The 17,929-nt window shown below is 35.5% G+C and overlaps 1 protein-coding gene across 2 annotated transcripts in view; it reads left to right on the top strand.

The window, feature by feature from the left end:
* The first annotated feature begins 8,786 nt into the window (after positions 1–8,786).
* Positions 8,787–17,929, top strand: part of LOC138312043 (uncharacterized) — a 35,395-nt gene continuing 26,252 nt past the window's right edge. Inside the window, exon 1 of one of the 2 annotated variants that reach the window (XR_011206834.1) lies at positions 8,787–8,805. Coding sequence is in view for 1 of the 2 variants with exons in the window: in XM_069253119.1 (XP_069109220.1) it covers positions 17,657–17,782 (126 nt within the window). In the remaining variant the exon portion in view is untranslated. Of the gene's footprint in view, positions 8,806–17,635; positions 17,783–17,929 lie in introns of those variants that run through there. The other variant, XM_069253119.1, reaches the window with a different exon arrangement.

The raw sequence follows: 17,929 nt of genomic DNA, 5'->3' as shown, positions 1-17,929 counted from the left end.
CCGATAATGTTTGTGCAGTAGTATTGTTTCTATTGGTGATGGAATGACGTCAAAAGATGATATCCTGCCCTAACGTCATTTCAGCGGGAAGATTACAAAGAGTGACATTCCATCACCACTGGAGATGCTAGTCCCTCGCAAACGTTATCGGGTTTCACGTGGTACACGTGTAGTAGGACTGTGCCTACGTATATTCAAACCCCGATTCTGTTTGGGGTTCCGCAATGATAGAAACAACACAGTGAAACATTTAACGAATATTTTTATTAGCAAGTATAAAACACAATATAATTCTCGAGACAGAAACCCCTAGACATAGAGGCTACCGGAAGGACATACAGTACATAACGGAACGTTCACACCTGCCAGGTCAGCCATTGGCTTCGCCTGTGTATAGAGATTACACACACACACGGACACATATTACAAATAGAACAGAGGAACAACACACCCACCTCACGTGCGGACAAGTCAGGAAATAGACAGAAAGAAAGGAGAAAGAGAGTCTGACCAGCTCTCGGAGCTTTGTCCAGACTACTCGAGAGAAACAGAAAGTCGGAATTTATACCAGAAAAGACCAATGAGAATAGAGAAAAGAAATTTAAAGTAGCCAATGAGAAGAGAGATAACAGATTGAAAGTGAAAGTAGAACACAAATAGAAGTAACACTCCTTCCGGTAGCTGTCAAAGATATGTACTACAATATTCAACAAAGACTGCACTCTCACACCGCCACGGCCGGGTCTACAATCTCACAACTTCCTGTTGGGCGCCAATGTGGAAGAACAGGGAAAATACACATTCCTGTCGAGTGCCCCGACAAGGAATCGAACCCGGGTCTCCGGGGTGGAAATCTACGGCTCTACCGACTGAGCCAAAGAAGCATGCTCCGTCAGCTGAGTGACAGAGACCGTATTTAACACTATTTACAAGTCACACCGACCCGCTCCTTTTACACACGAATATGTCCAATTAGGGATCTAGCTGACAACAAATTCATGTATTACTTCACTATATGATTAAACCTGGTAAGTGCAGTGTATATTTTCAGTTTGACATTGTTATTTGCAATATAGGAGCATGTGTTCCTGAGACAAGATATGTGTAGAATGATGCACGTGTGTCAAGTCCCGTGCTTTATATGTTGGCCAGTGAAGGTAACTAATTTAAGCAGAGCAAAAAAAATGGCTGCCACTTCGGATACACTCACAATTTTACAATCAAAGTACAGGGATTTCGAAACACTGTTTCATTCGCTTACCTTCTGTTCAACGACTTAACACTTGGCTAGCTGTTGATACAAGCATGGCTTCTGGCATAACGTAAGACGTTCTGATGTTATCCTCAGTCTAGGCATACTACGAAGCGTAGGCAATATGGAGGTGATCGATGTTATTCAAAACCGGAAGCGGGTACTGTAGTTTTTTGATTGGTCCACCAATGAGATACAGTCTCTCAAATACTCATTTAAATACTTATACAAATATGGTCATCCGTGGGTTGGGACCATCGTCCCTCTGATAAAGTGATTAGTACAAATTCATCACAGTGTCCTCTTGCAAAGAAATTTCAAACACATTATCATTCTGATTTTTGTCTTAGAAAGTCTGGTAGATGTAGGTTTGGATTTCCTTTTTCAGAATGTAAAAAAAAAACCTTTACTAAGTAATTTAGATTTGGGGTCTGAGAATTTAAAAAGTCGTTTTTATGAAACAAAACGTGGTAAGAGGGCAATCTGATTAAAATGCAGATCCTTATACCCACTCCGTTATATGAAGGATCTGACAATATCCCATAGGGGGTCACGTCCAGATGACCTTTATACCACGTGGTCTTCATATCGGATACATTTTCTACACCTTGTCACATCCATCAAAAACGATATTTCGTCCCAGTATACTTATACAATTAGCTTTATTGTGCTCTTTGGGCGAGAGATGACTATGTAAACCAAAATAATTCTGACATTTTTTTTCAAAATATTTCGTCCCTGAAATTCACTGTCAAAATTTTGCAAGTAGCAATTTGATTGATTTTTCAAAGGTCACTGGGATATTTCTCAGATCCTCTTATCAAACGTAGTGATAATAAGGATCTGTATTTTAATCAGATTGGGTGAGAGGGATGCGTACATAAATGCATACAATAAGATTATTCTAGAAAATTGGCAAGCAAATATGGATATCTAAGTGATTGGAAATAGTAAAGCAGCTGCCTATTATGTTTGTGCATATTTATGTAAATCAGAGCCAGAAGATTTAAAATTTGCTCTTTCTTCACTACTTTCATCCATGGATAGGACAGTAAATCAACGAACACGTATGTTAAGAATAGGATCATGTATTCTAAAAACCAGAAAACTGCACAGGAAGCAGCATAAAGACTGCTTAATGACCTTAATCTAATATTTTCTTCAAGGACTGTTTTATCATTGAATACTGAACCACCAGGGAAAAGATTTCGAGTGTTAAAATCAAAGAAAGATAGAGAAGAGCTTGATGAGAAAAGTACAGACATCTTTCATAACAATCTAATTGACTACTACAAAGCTAGACCAGCATGCTTACACACAGTTTGTTTGTATGAATTTACACGGTGGTTTGTTAAATGTCAACTCTCTGATAAATCCCCAAACTCATCTAGGTTAGAAAGAATAAAGTTGAAATCACCTTTTGAACATGTTTGCATAAGAAAAAGAAAGAAAGCAGTTGTGATAAGACTTCCCAAGCTGTCAATTGCAACAGATGATTATTTTTACAGTCTACTGATGTCATATATACCTTTTGAAAATGAAGATGATTTGTTAAGATCACCAGATGGTAGTCTTTATGATAGTGCTAGAGATGCATTTTATGAAAAGAAAAGTAATATAGATATTAAACATTTGCATTCTCATGCATTGATAGAGGAAATTGAAAATGCATTGAGATTTATTCACTATTCAAGAGTTGAATTGGCTTCAAGTTCCAATTTTGCTGATGATGAAATAAACAAAGAAGAGAGTGCCAACATCTCTATACCATTAGACTCAGAATGTGTAGATTGTTTTGATGTCAATGACAACAATTCTGTGAATCACATTACAGACACCCAACATATACATGAATTGCAGGTGTGCTATCTTTCAAGAAATGAACTTGAATTGAAACTGGAAAAGTTAAAAGGTAGTCAAAGAAGTGTTATGAAAACTATAATGGATCATTACAAAAAGAGATTTAGTTCTCAGTTACTTTTGTTCATAACTGGTGGTGCTGGAGTAGGGAAAAGCTTCTTGACAAATTTAATTGTTGATTGGCTTAATCATTGCACTAGCATGCAGTTAGGTAAATCCCCTGTATTAGTGTGTGCACCAACAGGAACAGCAGCTAGAAAAATGTACGTGGCAATACTTTACACAGTGCATTTCATCTTCCTGTTCAACATGGTGGACAACCTACATTCTTTGAGTTAACGGGGAAATCTTTAAAGAAATTGCGCACATTATATCAAGGTATCCATACTCTGGTTATTGATGAAATTTCAATGGTAAGCTCTAGACAGTTTGAATTTGTCCATAAACGCCTCTGTAGTATTAAAGATAATACAGAATTTTTTGGTGGAATAAATGTCATCTTGGTTGGAGATCTTTTACAACTTCGGCCTGTAAAAGGACATTATGTATTTGAGAACAGATACCTTTGGTCGAATTTCAAAACTGTATTTTTTACAGAAAATGTTCGCCAAAATTGTAATAGTTCATTTGCTTAATTACTTAATAGAGCCAGGGTAGGGTTGCTGAAAAAAGAGGATATTTCATTGTCAAAGACTCGAATTATTTATCCAATCCCATATAACATAACTACAGTTTTGCATCTATTTCCTACTGTAAGACAAGTTGTAGAACATAATGACAAGATGCAAAACTTGATCAGTGATGACGTAGTTAGAATTACTGCTATTCATAACTTTTCACAAAATGACTTACAAAGGAAGCACTCTTATGATGTACCAGAAGATTTAATTCCAAGTAATGATAGAAATGCTGGTGGTCTTTGTAATATCTTGCGTATTTCAAAATTTACAAGAGTGATGCTTATAAGAAATATTTACACTGAAAATGGGTTGGTAAATGTCGCGCTTGGATTTGTTCAAGAAATAATAAAAGATCCAAATACTGGTTTAGTGAACACAGTATACATAAAATTGGATGATGAAAGTATTGGTGGTGTTTTAAAGGTGTCTCATCAGTACAACGCTATAGCTATTCAACCACTCTGTCAAGAGTTTTATTATTCGGGTAGAATATTGATAAGGGAACAATTTCCAATAATACCAGCATGGGCAGCAACAATACATAAAGTTCAAGGTGCATCTTTAGACATAGCAGCAATATCAATAGGAAATGATATATTTGAAAATGGCATGGCTTATGTAGCATTGAGTAGAGTGAAAACAATATCTGGTCTTTACCTGTTGGCTTTTAACCATCAAAAGATATGTCCGCCATTAAAACCACTGAGAGAATACAACAATTTGCATGAAAGAGAACAAAGATAGTTTATAGGATGTGACATGGATATAATTACTAATACAGTACAAGCTAGTATTCAAATTTTTGTATACTTTGCAACACCATATCAATCAATCATTGTCTTAAATCTGCCATTCCCAAACACACTTTTACATGCAAATTTTCTTCTGCAAAGTTTAATCAAAAGAAATGTATATAAAAGGAAGAGTATCATTAATATCTTTTGGTCAAATAAAATCTTGCAATTTCATCCGAAGAAACATGTACATTTTGTATATAAAAATCAGAGTATCATTTTACAATTAAAAATCTGTTAACATTTTGCATGCATGCATATTGATATTACCTACGGTATATTATTTTTTAACTAGGTAACTGTCATTTTATTTCTCATGAAAGTAAAAGATATTTCATATTTGTGTATTTTTTTTGTAAATATATATTGATATATAGCGTTGATGTGAATGTTTCAGATCATGCAAACTATCAGTGAAGTCAAGGCTAGTGCCCCGGGCACAAATGTTACTCTGAAAGCAATGGTCCTCTCAGTAGGAGACGTCAGTACTCAAGTCTGCTGGACCTGAAAAGATGTCAGTTGTTCTGGGAGACACTTCTGGCTCGATCTCTGCTACAGTGTATGGATTGAAAAACACAAGCAAGTTTAAGAAAGAAACTGCAGTTTTACTGTTTAATGCATTGATGAAAGACAACTATTTGGCTGTTACTTCCCGGACAGAGGTAGCAAGGACACAAAGTTTTGAAGTACCAGATGCCATTATAAAGGAGACACCTGAACTATTTGGAAACAAGCAAGTCATGCTCCAGCCAATTTCATCTGCACTATCATCACCTGATACGTCATATGCATCAGTCAAAGGAAAAGTTGTCAAGGTTGGTACTAAAACATTCAAAACTATTTTAATGAAATATATATGTCAAAACTTATATCTGTTGTAAATACACTGTGCAGTGAGCAGGATCAAGGATACATTCAATAAAGATACAGATAATGTTAGCATATATTGAATTATATTAACTACAGTACTATTGATTGAGCTTGTACTTTTCAGGTGTCCCCTGTTTCATCAAGACGGGAAATCCCTTATCAGGAACTGAAGATAAGGGATGGTTCTGGAGCAGCTACTTTGGCTGTGTGGGAAGATGACGTACAACAATATTCTGTGGGTCAGCTGGTGCACTTTAAAAAATGCAGAGTGAGGCTATATCAAGGCAAAAAAAAGACTGACCACTCTCAGAGATGGACAGAGTGAAGTAAATATCCCGATATATTGGGTGGTTAAGACAAATTAAAGATATATATATAAGATTTCGCAATAAAAAAGCAGAAGTCAATTATTAAGGTATCAAGTAATATATAGGATAACTATATTTTTAGTGGTAAATACATTTATCTTATAATGAAACTAAAGGCAGCATTGGCCTGTGTATAACTATAACCTTTTTATATAATGTGTAAAGTAGTTTGCTTGTGTTTGGAAGAGCTAAGTTATCACACTAGTTACATGTTTTAAAAACACATGCATATTTTTTTTAAGATACTCCATCATGATGAAGAATTAGATGAACTGACAGAAAATAGTGAAGATGACAAGGATGAAGATTTTGAAGAGGAAGGAGTATTCAGTGGCACAATTACAGCATTATTTGATGTGGGATCCATATCTGGCATGCCCCAAGCCTTCGTGCCACAACAAGAAGTTAAACACGATATTGCAAGGAAACTACGTAATGTGCTGTCCCTCTTGCAATGACAAATTTGGGGCAAGTCACACCAACTGGTATGCGCGTGCCACAGTTCTTCTGGATTTGGGAACTTCTACAAAGAAACTTTCCATTTTTAAGCCAGAAATACAAAAGATATTTGTGGCTAAAAACAAACTACCAGATGTTGGTCTGGACAGAGATGACATCTATGAAAAGTTCTTCGCTCTTCTTCCTATTGAAGTCAGATGCAACATCCAAAGCAATGCCATGAGAAATGTTGTCTGCAAACGAACCAATTGAGACTGAAAAAGAAGAGAAAAACTGTTTTTCTTTCAAACAGTGCCAATTGTTCTAAAATCTTATTAGTTTAGTTTGTTTATTATACAAGTAGTTAGTGACAATTACAGTACACATTCAGTATTGATATATGTGTATCTTAGTATTTTACTATATTTCATAAATGTAAAATGTAGTTAGTGGCAACATTCAAATTTAGTATTGGCATTTGTTCCAAAATTTAGGTATATTAGTTTAATTTCATTCATGTAAAATGTAGTTAGTTGCAAAATAGATATTCAGTAAATTGCCATATATCCTGCAATCTAAGTAGTGTTAGTTTGATTCCATGTGTGTAGTTATTAGGCATGTGTTCTTAAATAGAATTAGTTTATTTTATTTTTATACATGTTAGTGACAAATTAGATATGCATTATTAACATGTCTTAAATGGCTTTGAAAAACTTATGGATAAAAGAAAGAAGGTATTTTGTTAAAATGTTGTATCGGACATTTATCATAGTGTTTGATTTACAAATGAACTTAGGGTATAAAAATAGTGACCATTCAAAATGTAATAACTTACTAATAAATGCACTGAAACTTAAATGTTTTTTAGTTACTGGAAAAATACATATTAAATTCAGTATAGGCATTTGTTCCGAAATCTAGGTATATTAGTTTATTTCCATACAGGTAAAATATAGTTAGTGGCAAAATTCATTTTCAGCATTGGCATTTGTTCCAAAATCTAAGTATATTGTTTTATTTTCAAAGGTTTAAACTAGCTATTATAAACGCGAATAATAAGTGGCAAAATAAATGTATATACCTGTATGGCATTTGTTCTGAAATCTAAGTACCAGAGGAAAGGGGGTTGGGTTAGTTTGTTAAGATACAAATACTATTGGTATTTGTTCCAATATCACAACATTTGTGTAATATGCATTTCTAATTAAAGTTGCTATCATTGATGTTTTGTTGTCTTTATCTTTCATACATATTGCCCGCCCAGGTATTGCTCTCCTTTTTTCGAAGGAGAGCAACTTGTTTGTACATTAAGACCAAAACTCGAGTTACATGTACATATTTACGTTCTTTAAGGTTACTGTCAACAAGTGAATCTAAAAATAATTGCATTTGCTAAAAGGTGTTGACCTCCTTTCCCTAGCTATATGCTTTCATTCAGTATTGCAATGTAAGATATCGGGTTTAAAAAATAATACGAATGGAAGGAAGTAAATGGTAACAAGTAAAATGTTAATTTTCTATGCTTCAGAAATCACAAACTATTAATATTATTTACAGTTTTGCATGCTGATAATCATAATTGTTTTGAAGTAATTATGAAAAAAGTTTCGTTTTAAAAATCACTACTATCTTTTATTTCAGAATCATATAGGGATTGGATTTCGTTTTTATGTTAACCATGCTTGTATGGAGCAATTCCTCTAAGAATATATTCTATGGGGCGCGTTAGCGCCCCATATTGAATATATTCTTAGATGAATTGCTCCATACAAGCATGGTTAACATAAAAACGAAATCCAATCCCTATATTTACACTCACACGACTTTTTATTTATATTTTATGCAATAAAATCGTCATTTGAAAGTGACGTAATTATTCAATAAAAGTCGGTCAAAAGTGGGAGGAGCTTACTCATTTGAACAGCGAATGGTGACGCTTCACGTAAGGTAGAATTATTCATCCGCGACGACAAAAAAGTTCAATATTTTAGTGTAAAATAAACATGACAAACAAAGTAAATTTCAGAGATAATTTTATTTAATCAGATCAGAACTTTAAATATATATTCAATTTTGCTAAAAGTTAATATATAGCGTAATAACATAAAGAATTTGTACACGGCCACATGTGTGAACTCGGTGACCGTTATTGTGCAGCGAGGCGAAGCTGACGCACGCTTACACACTTTAGTTTGCCGAAGTTGGCAAAACACCGATTTTCAAGTAGCTCAATGTGTTTGAGATGTCGTCTGACTTGACGGTATTACATCCTTGGGAGCCATGTGATTATATAATCTACGCTTAGATCCATATCGCCATCGATAGATGAAACAAATTCACTTGTGTTCGATGGATACAATGTATTTTTGTGGTGACGCGGAACTGTCAACACGTGGATTATTAGCGGTGCATGTTTTATACTACACATGATTAAATACTCAAAGAACAAAGACAAGAGGATATGTTTATAACTGACCTCTATCAGAGGGTCTCACACCCGTCCACCCCAAAGGCTCGATCGTAGGACGAACATAGGCACAGAGGTAATGTTTACATTTGACACCCATCATTTTTAACAAAAATGAAAGCACGTCGCCCCGGTCGGGATATTTTTCCGTTTCTTTATACAATTGTTAATTTAAAAATTGTTTGAATCATATATAAATATACAACATGTATATATTGTTTACATTTTTCCAAAATTCTATGAAAAACAACAATATACACGTAATGTTGCGTCAAAATGTAAACAAAGCCATGTGTTTCTTTTTTTAAAAAGTAGTCCTTTTACATTTCCTTACGCAAGTTCAAAGTTCAATGTTACCATGCAGTTATGGTAAACAAAATCGGCTAGTATTAGCGTATAGTGACCAAGCCTAGCAAGTGTAAATATATGTACTTGTTAGTAACACGACCGTGAAGGAAAGCGATTATGTACATGTAACTGAAGTTTTTCTTAGTGTATAAAAACTGTTACACATTACTTTATCTGTACTTGAAATACATTTTCTTTTCTTATAAATACAAAAAAAGGTTATTATAACATTTTTTTCCAAATTAAAACAATGCTGAATATACAAAATATACAGTAACGTCGTACAAAAATAGTTATTGCAATTTGCGTACATCCCGCTATCGGCCATCGTAATTCACAGCATTGCATCACAAACTAAAGGTTCCCCTCATTGCTTGCTAACGAATCAGGTTAACGCTATCAAAATAATTTCAATTCGAGCGTAGCTTGATATCTTTCGATGTTATTAATCAATGTTCTACAAAAGCTGGAATGGTTGTCGAAAGATGAAATACTGTATGTTATCGTGTACTATTTAGTATGTTGGTTCTGTCCCATGGCCGAGATACAACAAAATCAATACAAATGGCAGTTTCTGCTCCTGTTTAGTACTCAGCATACCGGAAGTGGAACGGCTATATCGCCCGTTGTTAGTATAATATAACTGGTTGGGGTGTGTTGTAAGAGTTTCACTATACAAGAAGACACAACACGAACATACCGCAGTCTCCCAAAACACGCACTTCGCACTTCACACAAGCTGCACACCGCACGCATGTGAGGCCGTCCATACATATACATAACCCGGGCTGCTAAAAGGATTTAATTACTCAAACAAATAAACAACTTTCAGTATCGTGTACGTACAACTTAGTATCTTGTACGTACAACTTAATACCTTGTACATACAACTTAGGAACTTGTAAACTTAATATCTTGTATGTACATATTAGTATTTTGTTCACACAACTTAGTATCTTGTACGTAAACCTTTTTATCTTGTATGTACAAGACAGTATCTTGTACGTACAACTTGTATCTTACACGTACAAGTTAGTATCTTGTTCGCACAACTTAGATTTAGTATCTTGTTTGTACAAGTTAGTTTCTTGTTTTTACACAACTTATTATCCTGTACGTACATTATATCATCTTGTACGTACAACTTAGTATCATGTTCGTACAAGTTGAGTTGATCTGATATTTTTACTAATTGAAGATACTCTCTTTAGTACGACGGCGTATTAGGGCCACAATGTTTCATCTTAAACGTACAACTTAGTATCTTGTATGTACAAGATATAATACTGTACGTAAAGTTAGTAACTTGTACGTACAAGTTAGTATCTTGATGTACAACTTATTTTCTTTTACGTAAAACTTGATTTGATCTGCTGTTCGTCACCGAAGAAATTAATCAACTTCCTTATATTCTTTATAATTAATAAGATATTCTGTCTACTTAGCATTGCTTCAAGCACGACCACGGGTTTATAAACTAATCTGAAAAAATATAAATGTACATTTATTAGTACCTTATCTTTTTCACCATCGCAATTTGAAATTGCCGATTATCAGGTAAAACTGTAAAGTTATTTGCATTGTTTTGAAACTGGCGCTGTATAGTGGCATGCGAGGAAACTATTTAGTAGCTTGCACCGGCACTATATAGTAGCTTGAGAGGAAATCGTAAAGTAACTTGGGAGGACACTGTATAGTAGCTTCCAAGGATACTGTATAGTAGGTTGCGAGAATGCTATACGGTAGCTTGCGAGGATACTGTATAGCAGTTTCCGAGGATACTATATAGTAGCTTGCGAGGATACTGTATAGTAGCTTGCGAGGATACTGTATAGTAGCTTGCGAGGATACTGTATAGCAGCTTCCGAGGATACTGTGTAGTAGCTTGCGAGGATACTGTATAGTAGCTTGCGAGGATACTGTATAGTAGCTTGCGAGTATAATGTATAGTAGCTTGCGAGGATACTGTATAGTAGCTTGCGAGGATACTGTATAGTAGCTTGCGAGGATACTGTATAGCAGCTTCCGAGGATACTGTGTAGTAGCTTGCGAGGATACTGTATAGTAGCTTGCGAGGATACTGTATAGTAGCTTGCGAGGATAATGTATAGTAGTTTGCGAGGATACTGTATAGTAGCTTGCGAGGATACTGTATAGTAGCTTGCGAGGATACTGTATAATAGCTTGCAAAGATGAGGTCTAGTATCTAGGATAGCATATTGAAGGTTGCGATGATACTGTATAGTAGCTTGCAATTGCGACGATGCTGTATAATAGGTTGCATTTATACTGTATAGTAGCTTACGAGGATAATGTATAATAGATTGCAATGATACTGTATAGTAGCTTGCAAAGATGAGGTCTAGTATCTAGGATAGCATATAGAAGGTTGCGAAGATACTGGATAGTAGCTTGCGAGGATACTGTATATTAGCTTGCGAGGATGGTGTTATGTATGACACTAAATACATGTAGTTATGAGATAAGGGAGATAACTCCTATAGCTTTTTTTATCAATACATCCTATAAAGGTCATATCATTTATCTAGGTTATAGAACTTTCTAGAATATAATCATATATAAACAAATATGTTTGTAAACATGTTGATTTTAAGTAGAGATCTAGAATGATCTATTTCCAGAAAGTTATGTGTGTTTATTTGTTTACTGCTTTTAGTTAGATATTTCTAGAAGTAGAAGGTTCTCCAATATTCTTGAATTAGGGTTTAGCTATATATACTCCAGCTGCCCAAGGCTAATCAGAACTGTAATGAGACCTGTAATAAGACATATCAAGAATTGTACAGCGCCATATAAGATTCTATTGGGAGAGCTATTGTGACTTTATCTGTGGATTATTACAACACTTTGTGTGGATTTATTCATATTGCCTGGAACTTTACAAATCATCGGTGGACATTCAATTTCCTTGTGGATTTGTGATTATTGTTAATTTGAAACCTGGAAGGATCAAGGATTATACCAGGACATTCGCATACAGATAAGTAACACTTTAAATCATCGTACTACTCTTGTACCACCACCAATTACTTTAGACATTGTAAACCATCTCTGTATAATATTGTATATATAATTAAATTGTGTTTTGAATTTAGCTGCTGGTTTCTCATTTCTGTTATTCGTTCATGTAACAGAAATTGGGGGCTCTTGTCCGGGATCGATATTTTATTTGTGAAATCTAACTTGGAAAAATTAATTAAGAAATTTGCAAAATTTGTGTACAAACTTGGAGTTTACATTTGAAACCAACAGCTAGATAAACATGACTTCTATGCAGGTAGAACAGTTTGTTAAAGCGCCATCCCTGGAAGTTCTTTTGCAAGTTAGTAAGAAGGATTTACTGTTATTGGGTAAACATTTAGGCCTAACTATCAAAACTAATTTGAGGAAAGCTGAAATTAGGAATGTAATTATAAGATATTTTGTTGACAATGGCAAATTTGACTCTAGTGCATTAGATAGTATAGAGGAAACAGTCAATTCAGAAATTCAAATAAGACAAATGGAAATAGAGAAGGAAATGAAAGAGATGGAGTTAAGAGAAAAAGAAAAAGACAAAGAAAGAGAGTTAAGAGCAAAAGAAATTGAAAGAGAATTAAAAGAAAAAGAGATCGAGAGAGATCAGATGTTAGAACTAGAGAAGCAGAAAATTCAAGCTGAAACAGAACTTAGAATGAAAGAATTAGAGCTAGCTTCTCAAGACAGTTCAAGTAATCTAACTTTTAGGGGTTTACAAGGAAACAGAGGTTTTGATGTCAGTAGAAACATTAGGTTAGTTCATCCTTTTCAAGAGAAAGAAGTTGACAAGTATTTTCTGCATTTTGAGAAAATAGCTGATAGTATGAAATGGCCTGAAGATAAGCTTACAATGCTTCTTCAAAGTGTCTTGATTGGTAAAGCTAGAGACATTTATTCTTCTTTATCTCGCAAGTGGCGCCCCCCCTGATGTGTCTCCCGAGGAAGACTGGAAGGTTGTCAATCAAATAGTTGTCCCACCGAGGTATAGGCAAGATATTCTGAGTTTGTCTCATGACGTACCTATGGCAGGGCATTTAGGTGTGACCAAGACTTATAACAGGATCTTAGATCACTTCTTTTGGCCCAAGTTGAAACGGGATGTGGCTGATTTTTGTAGGTCTTGTCATACTTGTCAGGTGGTAGGGAAACCTAATCAGAAAATCCCTGTTGCACCTTTGCACCCCATTCCAGCATTTGAGGAACCATTTAGTAGAGTCATTATAGACTGTGTAGGTCCTCTACCCAAAACTAAGTCTGGGAATGAGTATCTTTTAACTATTATGTGTGCTTCCACACGCTTTCCTGAAGCCATTCCACTAAGAAATATTAAGGCACCTAACATAATCAAGGCTAAATGGTTAAATTCTTTACATTGGTTGGTCTTCCAAAAGCTGTCCAATCGGACCAAGGTTCGAATTTCATGTCTGGTATTTTTCAACAAGTCATGTACCAGCTCCAGATCAAGCAAAATAGGTCTAGTGCTTATCATCCAGAGTCTCAGGGTGCTTTAGAACGTTTTCATCAGACATTGAAGAATATGATGAGATCTTATTGTTTTGAAAACAAAAGAGATTGGGACGAAGGTATACACATGTTGTTGTTTGGCGTTAGAGAATCTGTGCAAGAATCTCTTGGCTTCAGTCCCTTTGAACTTGTGTTTGGACACACTGTACGTGGTCCTTTGAAAATTTTGAAAGACAAAATTTTGGACGAAGATTTTAAAGTGAATCTCTTAGAGTATGTGTCTAACTTTAAGCAAAGGTTGACAAGGGCATGTGAACTGGCAAAAGAAAATTTGGCCGTTACTCAAACCAAAATGAAAACATGGTATGATAAAGATGCCCGTGCAAGAAGTTTTGATCCAGGTGACAAAATTTTGGCTCTATTACCAATACCGGGTCAGCCTTTGCAAGCTAGATATTTTGGACCTTATGTTGTTGAGAAAAAGGTCGATGATGTTAACTACATTGTACAAACTCCAGGGAGGCGCAAGAAAACTCAATTATGTCATGTTAATATGCTTAAAAAATATGTAGATAGAGAAGAGAGCAAGACCTCTCAACCTATTGCTACTTTGGCCTCTGTACCATCACAAAGTGAAAGTACAGCTGATATTTGTAAATTACAATTAGATGGTGGTGTACAAGATGTAGGTTTAGACTGTGGTCTTAAGTTACGGAACTCAGATGTGCTCGCGAACTTGGACAAGAAACTATGTCATCTATCAGAAAAGGAACGCAATGAACTGAAAGATTTGATACTTTAGTTTAAACATTTGTTTCCGGATACACCAGGTAAAACAGATGCTATCTATCATGACGTGGATGTAGGCGATGCGCCACCTGTCAAGCAACATCCTTACCGTGTCAATCCTTTGAAAGAAGAACACTTAAAGAAAGAAATTCAATACATGTTGGACAATGATATTATTGAACCAAGCAAAAGTGAATGGAGCTCTCCATGTGTTCTGGTGCCAAAGCCAGATAAGACATACCGGTTCTGTACTGACTTCAGAAAAGTTAACTCTGTCAGCAAAACAGACTCTTATCCGATTCCAAGGATTGACTCGTGTATTGACAAAGTTGGCAAAGCCAAGTACGTAAGCAAGTTTGACCTGTTGAAAGGATATTGGCAGGTGCCATTAACAGAAAGAGCTAAAGAAGTGTCGGCATTTGTAACCTCACAAGGTTTGTACCAGTACAAAGTTATGCCGTTTGGTATGAAGAATGCCCCGGCAACATTTCAACGTCTTCTTAACAGCGTGATATCAGACCTGGAATGCTGTGATGGATACATTGATGACGTCATCAACTACCACGACACGTGGGAAGACCATCTACGCGGGATTCGTGAATTCTTCGAAAGACTCACTACCATGAAATTGACTGTAAACTTATTGAAATGTAAATTTTGTCATGCAACTGTTGAATTTTTAGGCCATGTTGTAGGACAGGGGCAGGTTAAACCTGTTCAGGCCAAGGTAGAATCAATTATAGATTTTCCATCTCCTGGAAGAAAGAGAGAGCTGATGAGATTTCTTGGTATGGCTGGATACTACAGAGAAAATTTTGTCAAAATTTCTCTGTTATAGCAGCTCCACTTACTGCTTTGTTAAAGAAAAATGTCAAATTTGTTTGGTCAGACGAATGCCTTTGAGAAATTGAAAGCCATACTATCAAACTCACCAGTTCTGACTGCTCCAGATTTTAATAAACAGTTTAAACTGTTTGTTGACGCCAGTGATGTAGGTGTTGGTGCTGTTTTGATGCAAGAAGGTACTGAACAAATTGACCATCCAATTTGTTACTTCTCGAAAAAAATTTGACAAACACCAGAGAAATTATTCCACCATAGAGAAAGAATGTTAAGCATTGATTTTGGCCTTGAACCAATTTGATGTGTATCTCTGCACTACAGTTGTGCCTGTGTTGGTCTTCACCGACCACAACCCTTTAACATTCATTGGAAAAATGAAAAACAAAAATCAAAGAATTCTCAGGTGGAGTTTGACTTTGCAAGAGTACAATCTTGACATCAAACATATCAAAGGGAAAGACAATATTCTAGCTGATGATTTATCAAGGATTTAGATATGACTTCATATGTCAAGAAAGTTTCCTTTTCAAGAAAACTTTCTTTTCTTTAAGGAGGGGTGTGTTATGTATGACACATAAACACATGTAGTTATGAGATAAGGGAGATAACTCCTATAGCTTTTTTATCAATACATCCTATAAAGGTCATATCATTAATCTAGGTTATAGAACTTTCTAGAATATAATCATATATAAACAAATATGTTTGTAAACATGTTGATTTTAAGTAGAGATCTAGAATGATCTATTTCCAGAAAGTTATGTGTGTTTATTTGTTTACTGCTTTTAGTTAGATATTTCTAGAAGTAGAAGGTTCTCCAATATTCTTGAATTAGGGTTTAGCTATATATACTCCAGCTGCCCAAGGCTAATCAGAACTGTAATGAGACCTGTAATAAGACATATCAAGAATTGTACAGCGCCATATAAGATTCTATTGGGAGAGCTATTGTGACTTTATCTGTGGATTATTACAACACTTTGTGTGGATTTATTCATATTGCCTGGAACTTTACAAATCATCGGTGGACATTCAATTTCCTTGTGGATTTGTGATTATTGTTAATTTGAAACCTGGAAGGATCAAGGATTATACCAGGACATTCGCATACAGATAAGTAACACTTTAAATCATCGTACTACTCTTGTACCACCACCAATTACTTTAGACATTGTAAACCATCTCTGTGTAATATTGTATATATAATTAAATTGTGTTTTGAATTTAGCTGCTGGTTTCTCATTTCTGTTATTCGTTCATGTAACAGATGGATACTGTATATAAGCTTGCGAGGTTACTGTATATAAGCTTCCGAGGACACCGTAAAGTAGCTTGTAAGGATGCTGTATAGTAGCTTTCGTGGATACTATATTGAAGCTTACAAGGATACTGTATCGTAGGTTGCGAGGATACTGTATAGTACCTGCAAGGACACTGTATAGTAGCTTGCGAGGATACTGTATAGTAGCTTGCGAGGATACTGTATAGTAGCTTGCGAGGATACTGCATGGTAGTTTTCCATGATACTGTATAGTAGCTTGAGACGATGCTGTATAATAGGTTGCAAGTAATGTATAGCAGCTTGCGAGGATACTGCATGGTAGCTTTCAAGGATACTGTATAGTAGCTTGCGACGATGCTGTATAATAGGTTGCAAGTAATGTATAGCAGCTGAAAAGAGGGACTAACGAATGACTTATCTGAATACACTTCCACGACATTTGTGCTGAGATTATGAAGTACAAGGTCTTGTGTCGAGTCTGGACAGTTTTCCTATCCGAAATTGCATTACATGGCTGCAGGAGATGGCTACCATGTAATGATGCATAATTTCCAGTTTGTATATGGTGATATTCATACTTTACTAAACCCGAACAGTTGCAATATGTACTTTGTAGTTAAATAACAAGTCTCGTTTTCGTTTGGTGCTCGAAATGGCAAACCTGTAGTCATAAGGTGCTCCAAGAACGGATATACCAACATTACAAAAGTGATAAAATCAACTTTACAAGCATACTATATCAAAATTTCCTTTCAGTTCTAAACACATATGGAATTAATTTAGTCCTTGCTTCATTATTGGACATTTTAATGTTCTTTCCCCCGTTCAGATTTCAGTATTGTGATTACTAATAGAAACGATTATCCGTGCACCTTAACAATATGTTTCATAGATGTTGTCATACTTGACCAAAAGTTAGACGAGTCTTTGACTCATTTTTTCATCAAGCATAATTAAAGACATATATATTCATGAGATTTTTAAATAGTCTTACATTAAACCCTCGCTTAGGACCATGTGCCCCTGTGACCCAGTCTTGCAATGTAACAAGCCCCTGTGGTCTCGGTCATGTACTATCATATAGCTATGCACGGACTCGCGCACGTGCTCCAAACTGGTTACATGTAGTATTCTGGTTACTAACCCATGCACGTGCGTTGAAATGGGTAATACATTTAGTATTAATTCCAATCAAACAAAGATGTTACATGTTACATGTAGCCTGATTTGGTACAAACGTTTACGAGTGGGGGTTGTCCAGTTCAGGAGTTGGTGTACATGCACACAGGTATGTGGTTTTTTAGATGTTATTCTTTATTTAAGATAATTATGTACAACCGATATGATCACTGGTTCGATATCCGTTAATGCACAATGTTACACATACTTCATTCTGAGTTATATGGGTATATATACATATATACTGTATGACACG

This window comes from Argopecten irradians, unplaced genomic scaffold (assembly GCF_041381155.1).
Source record: "Argopecten irradians isolate NY unplaced genomic scaffold, Ai_NY scaffold_0191, whole genome shotgun sequence".
In the NCBI taxonomy this organism is placed as follows: domain Eukaryota; kingdom Metazoa; phylum Mollusca; class Bivalvia; order Pectinida; family Pectinidae; genus Argopecten; species Argopecten irradians.
Note: the sequence above shows the minus strand (reverse complement) of the source record. Positions and strands in the feature narration are given on the sequence as shown.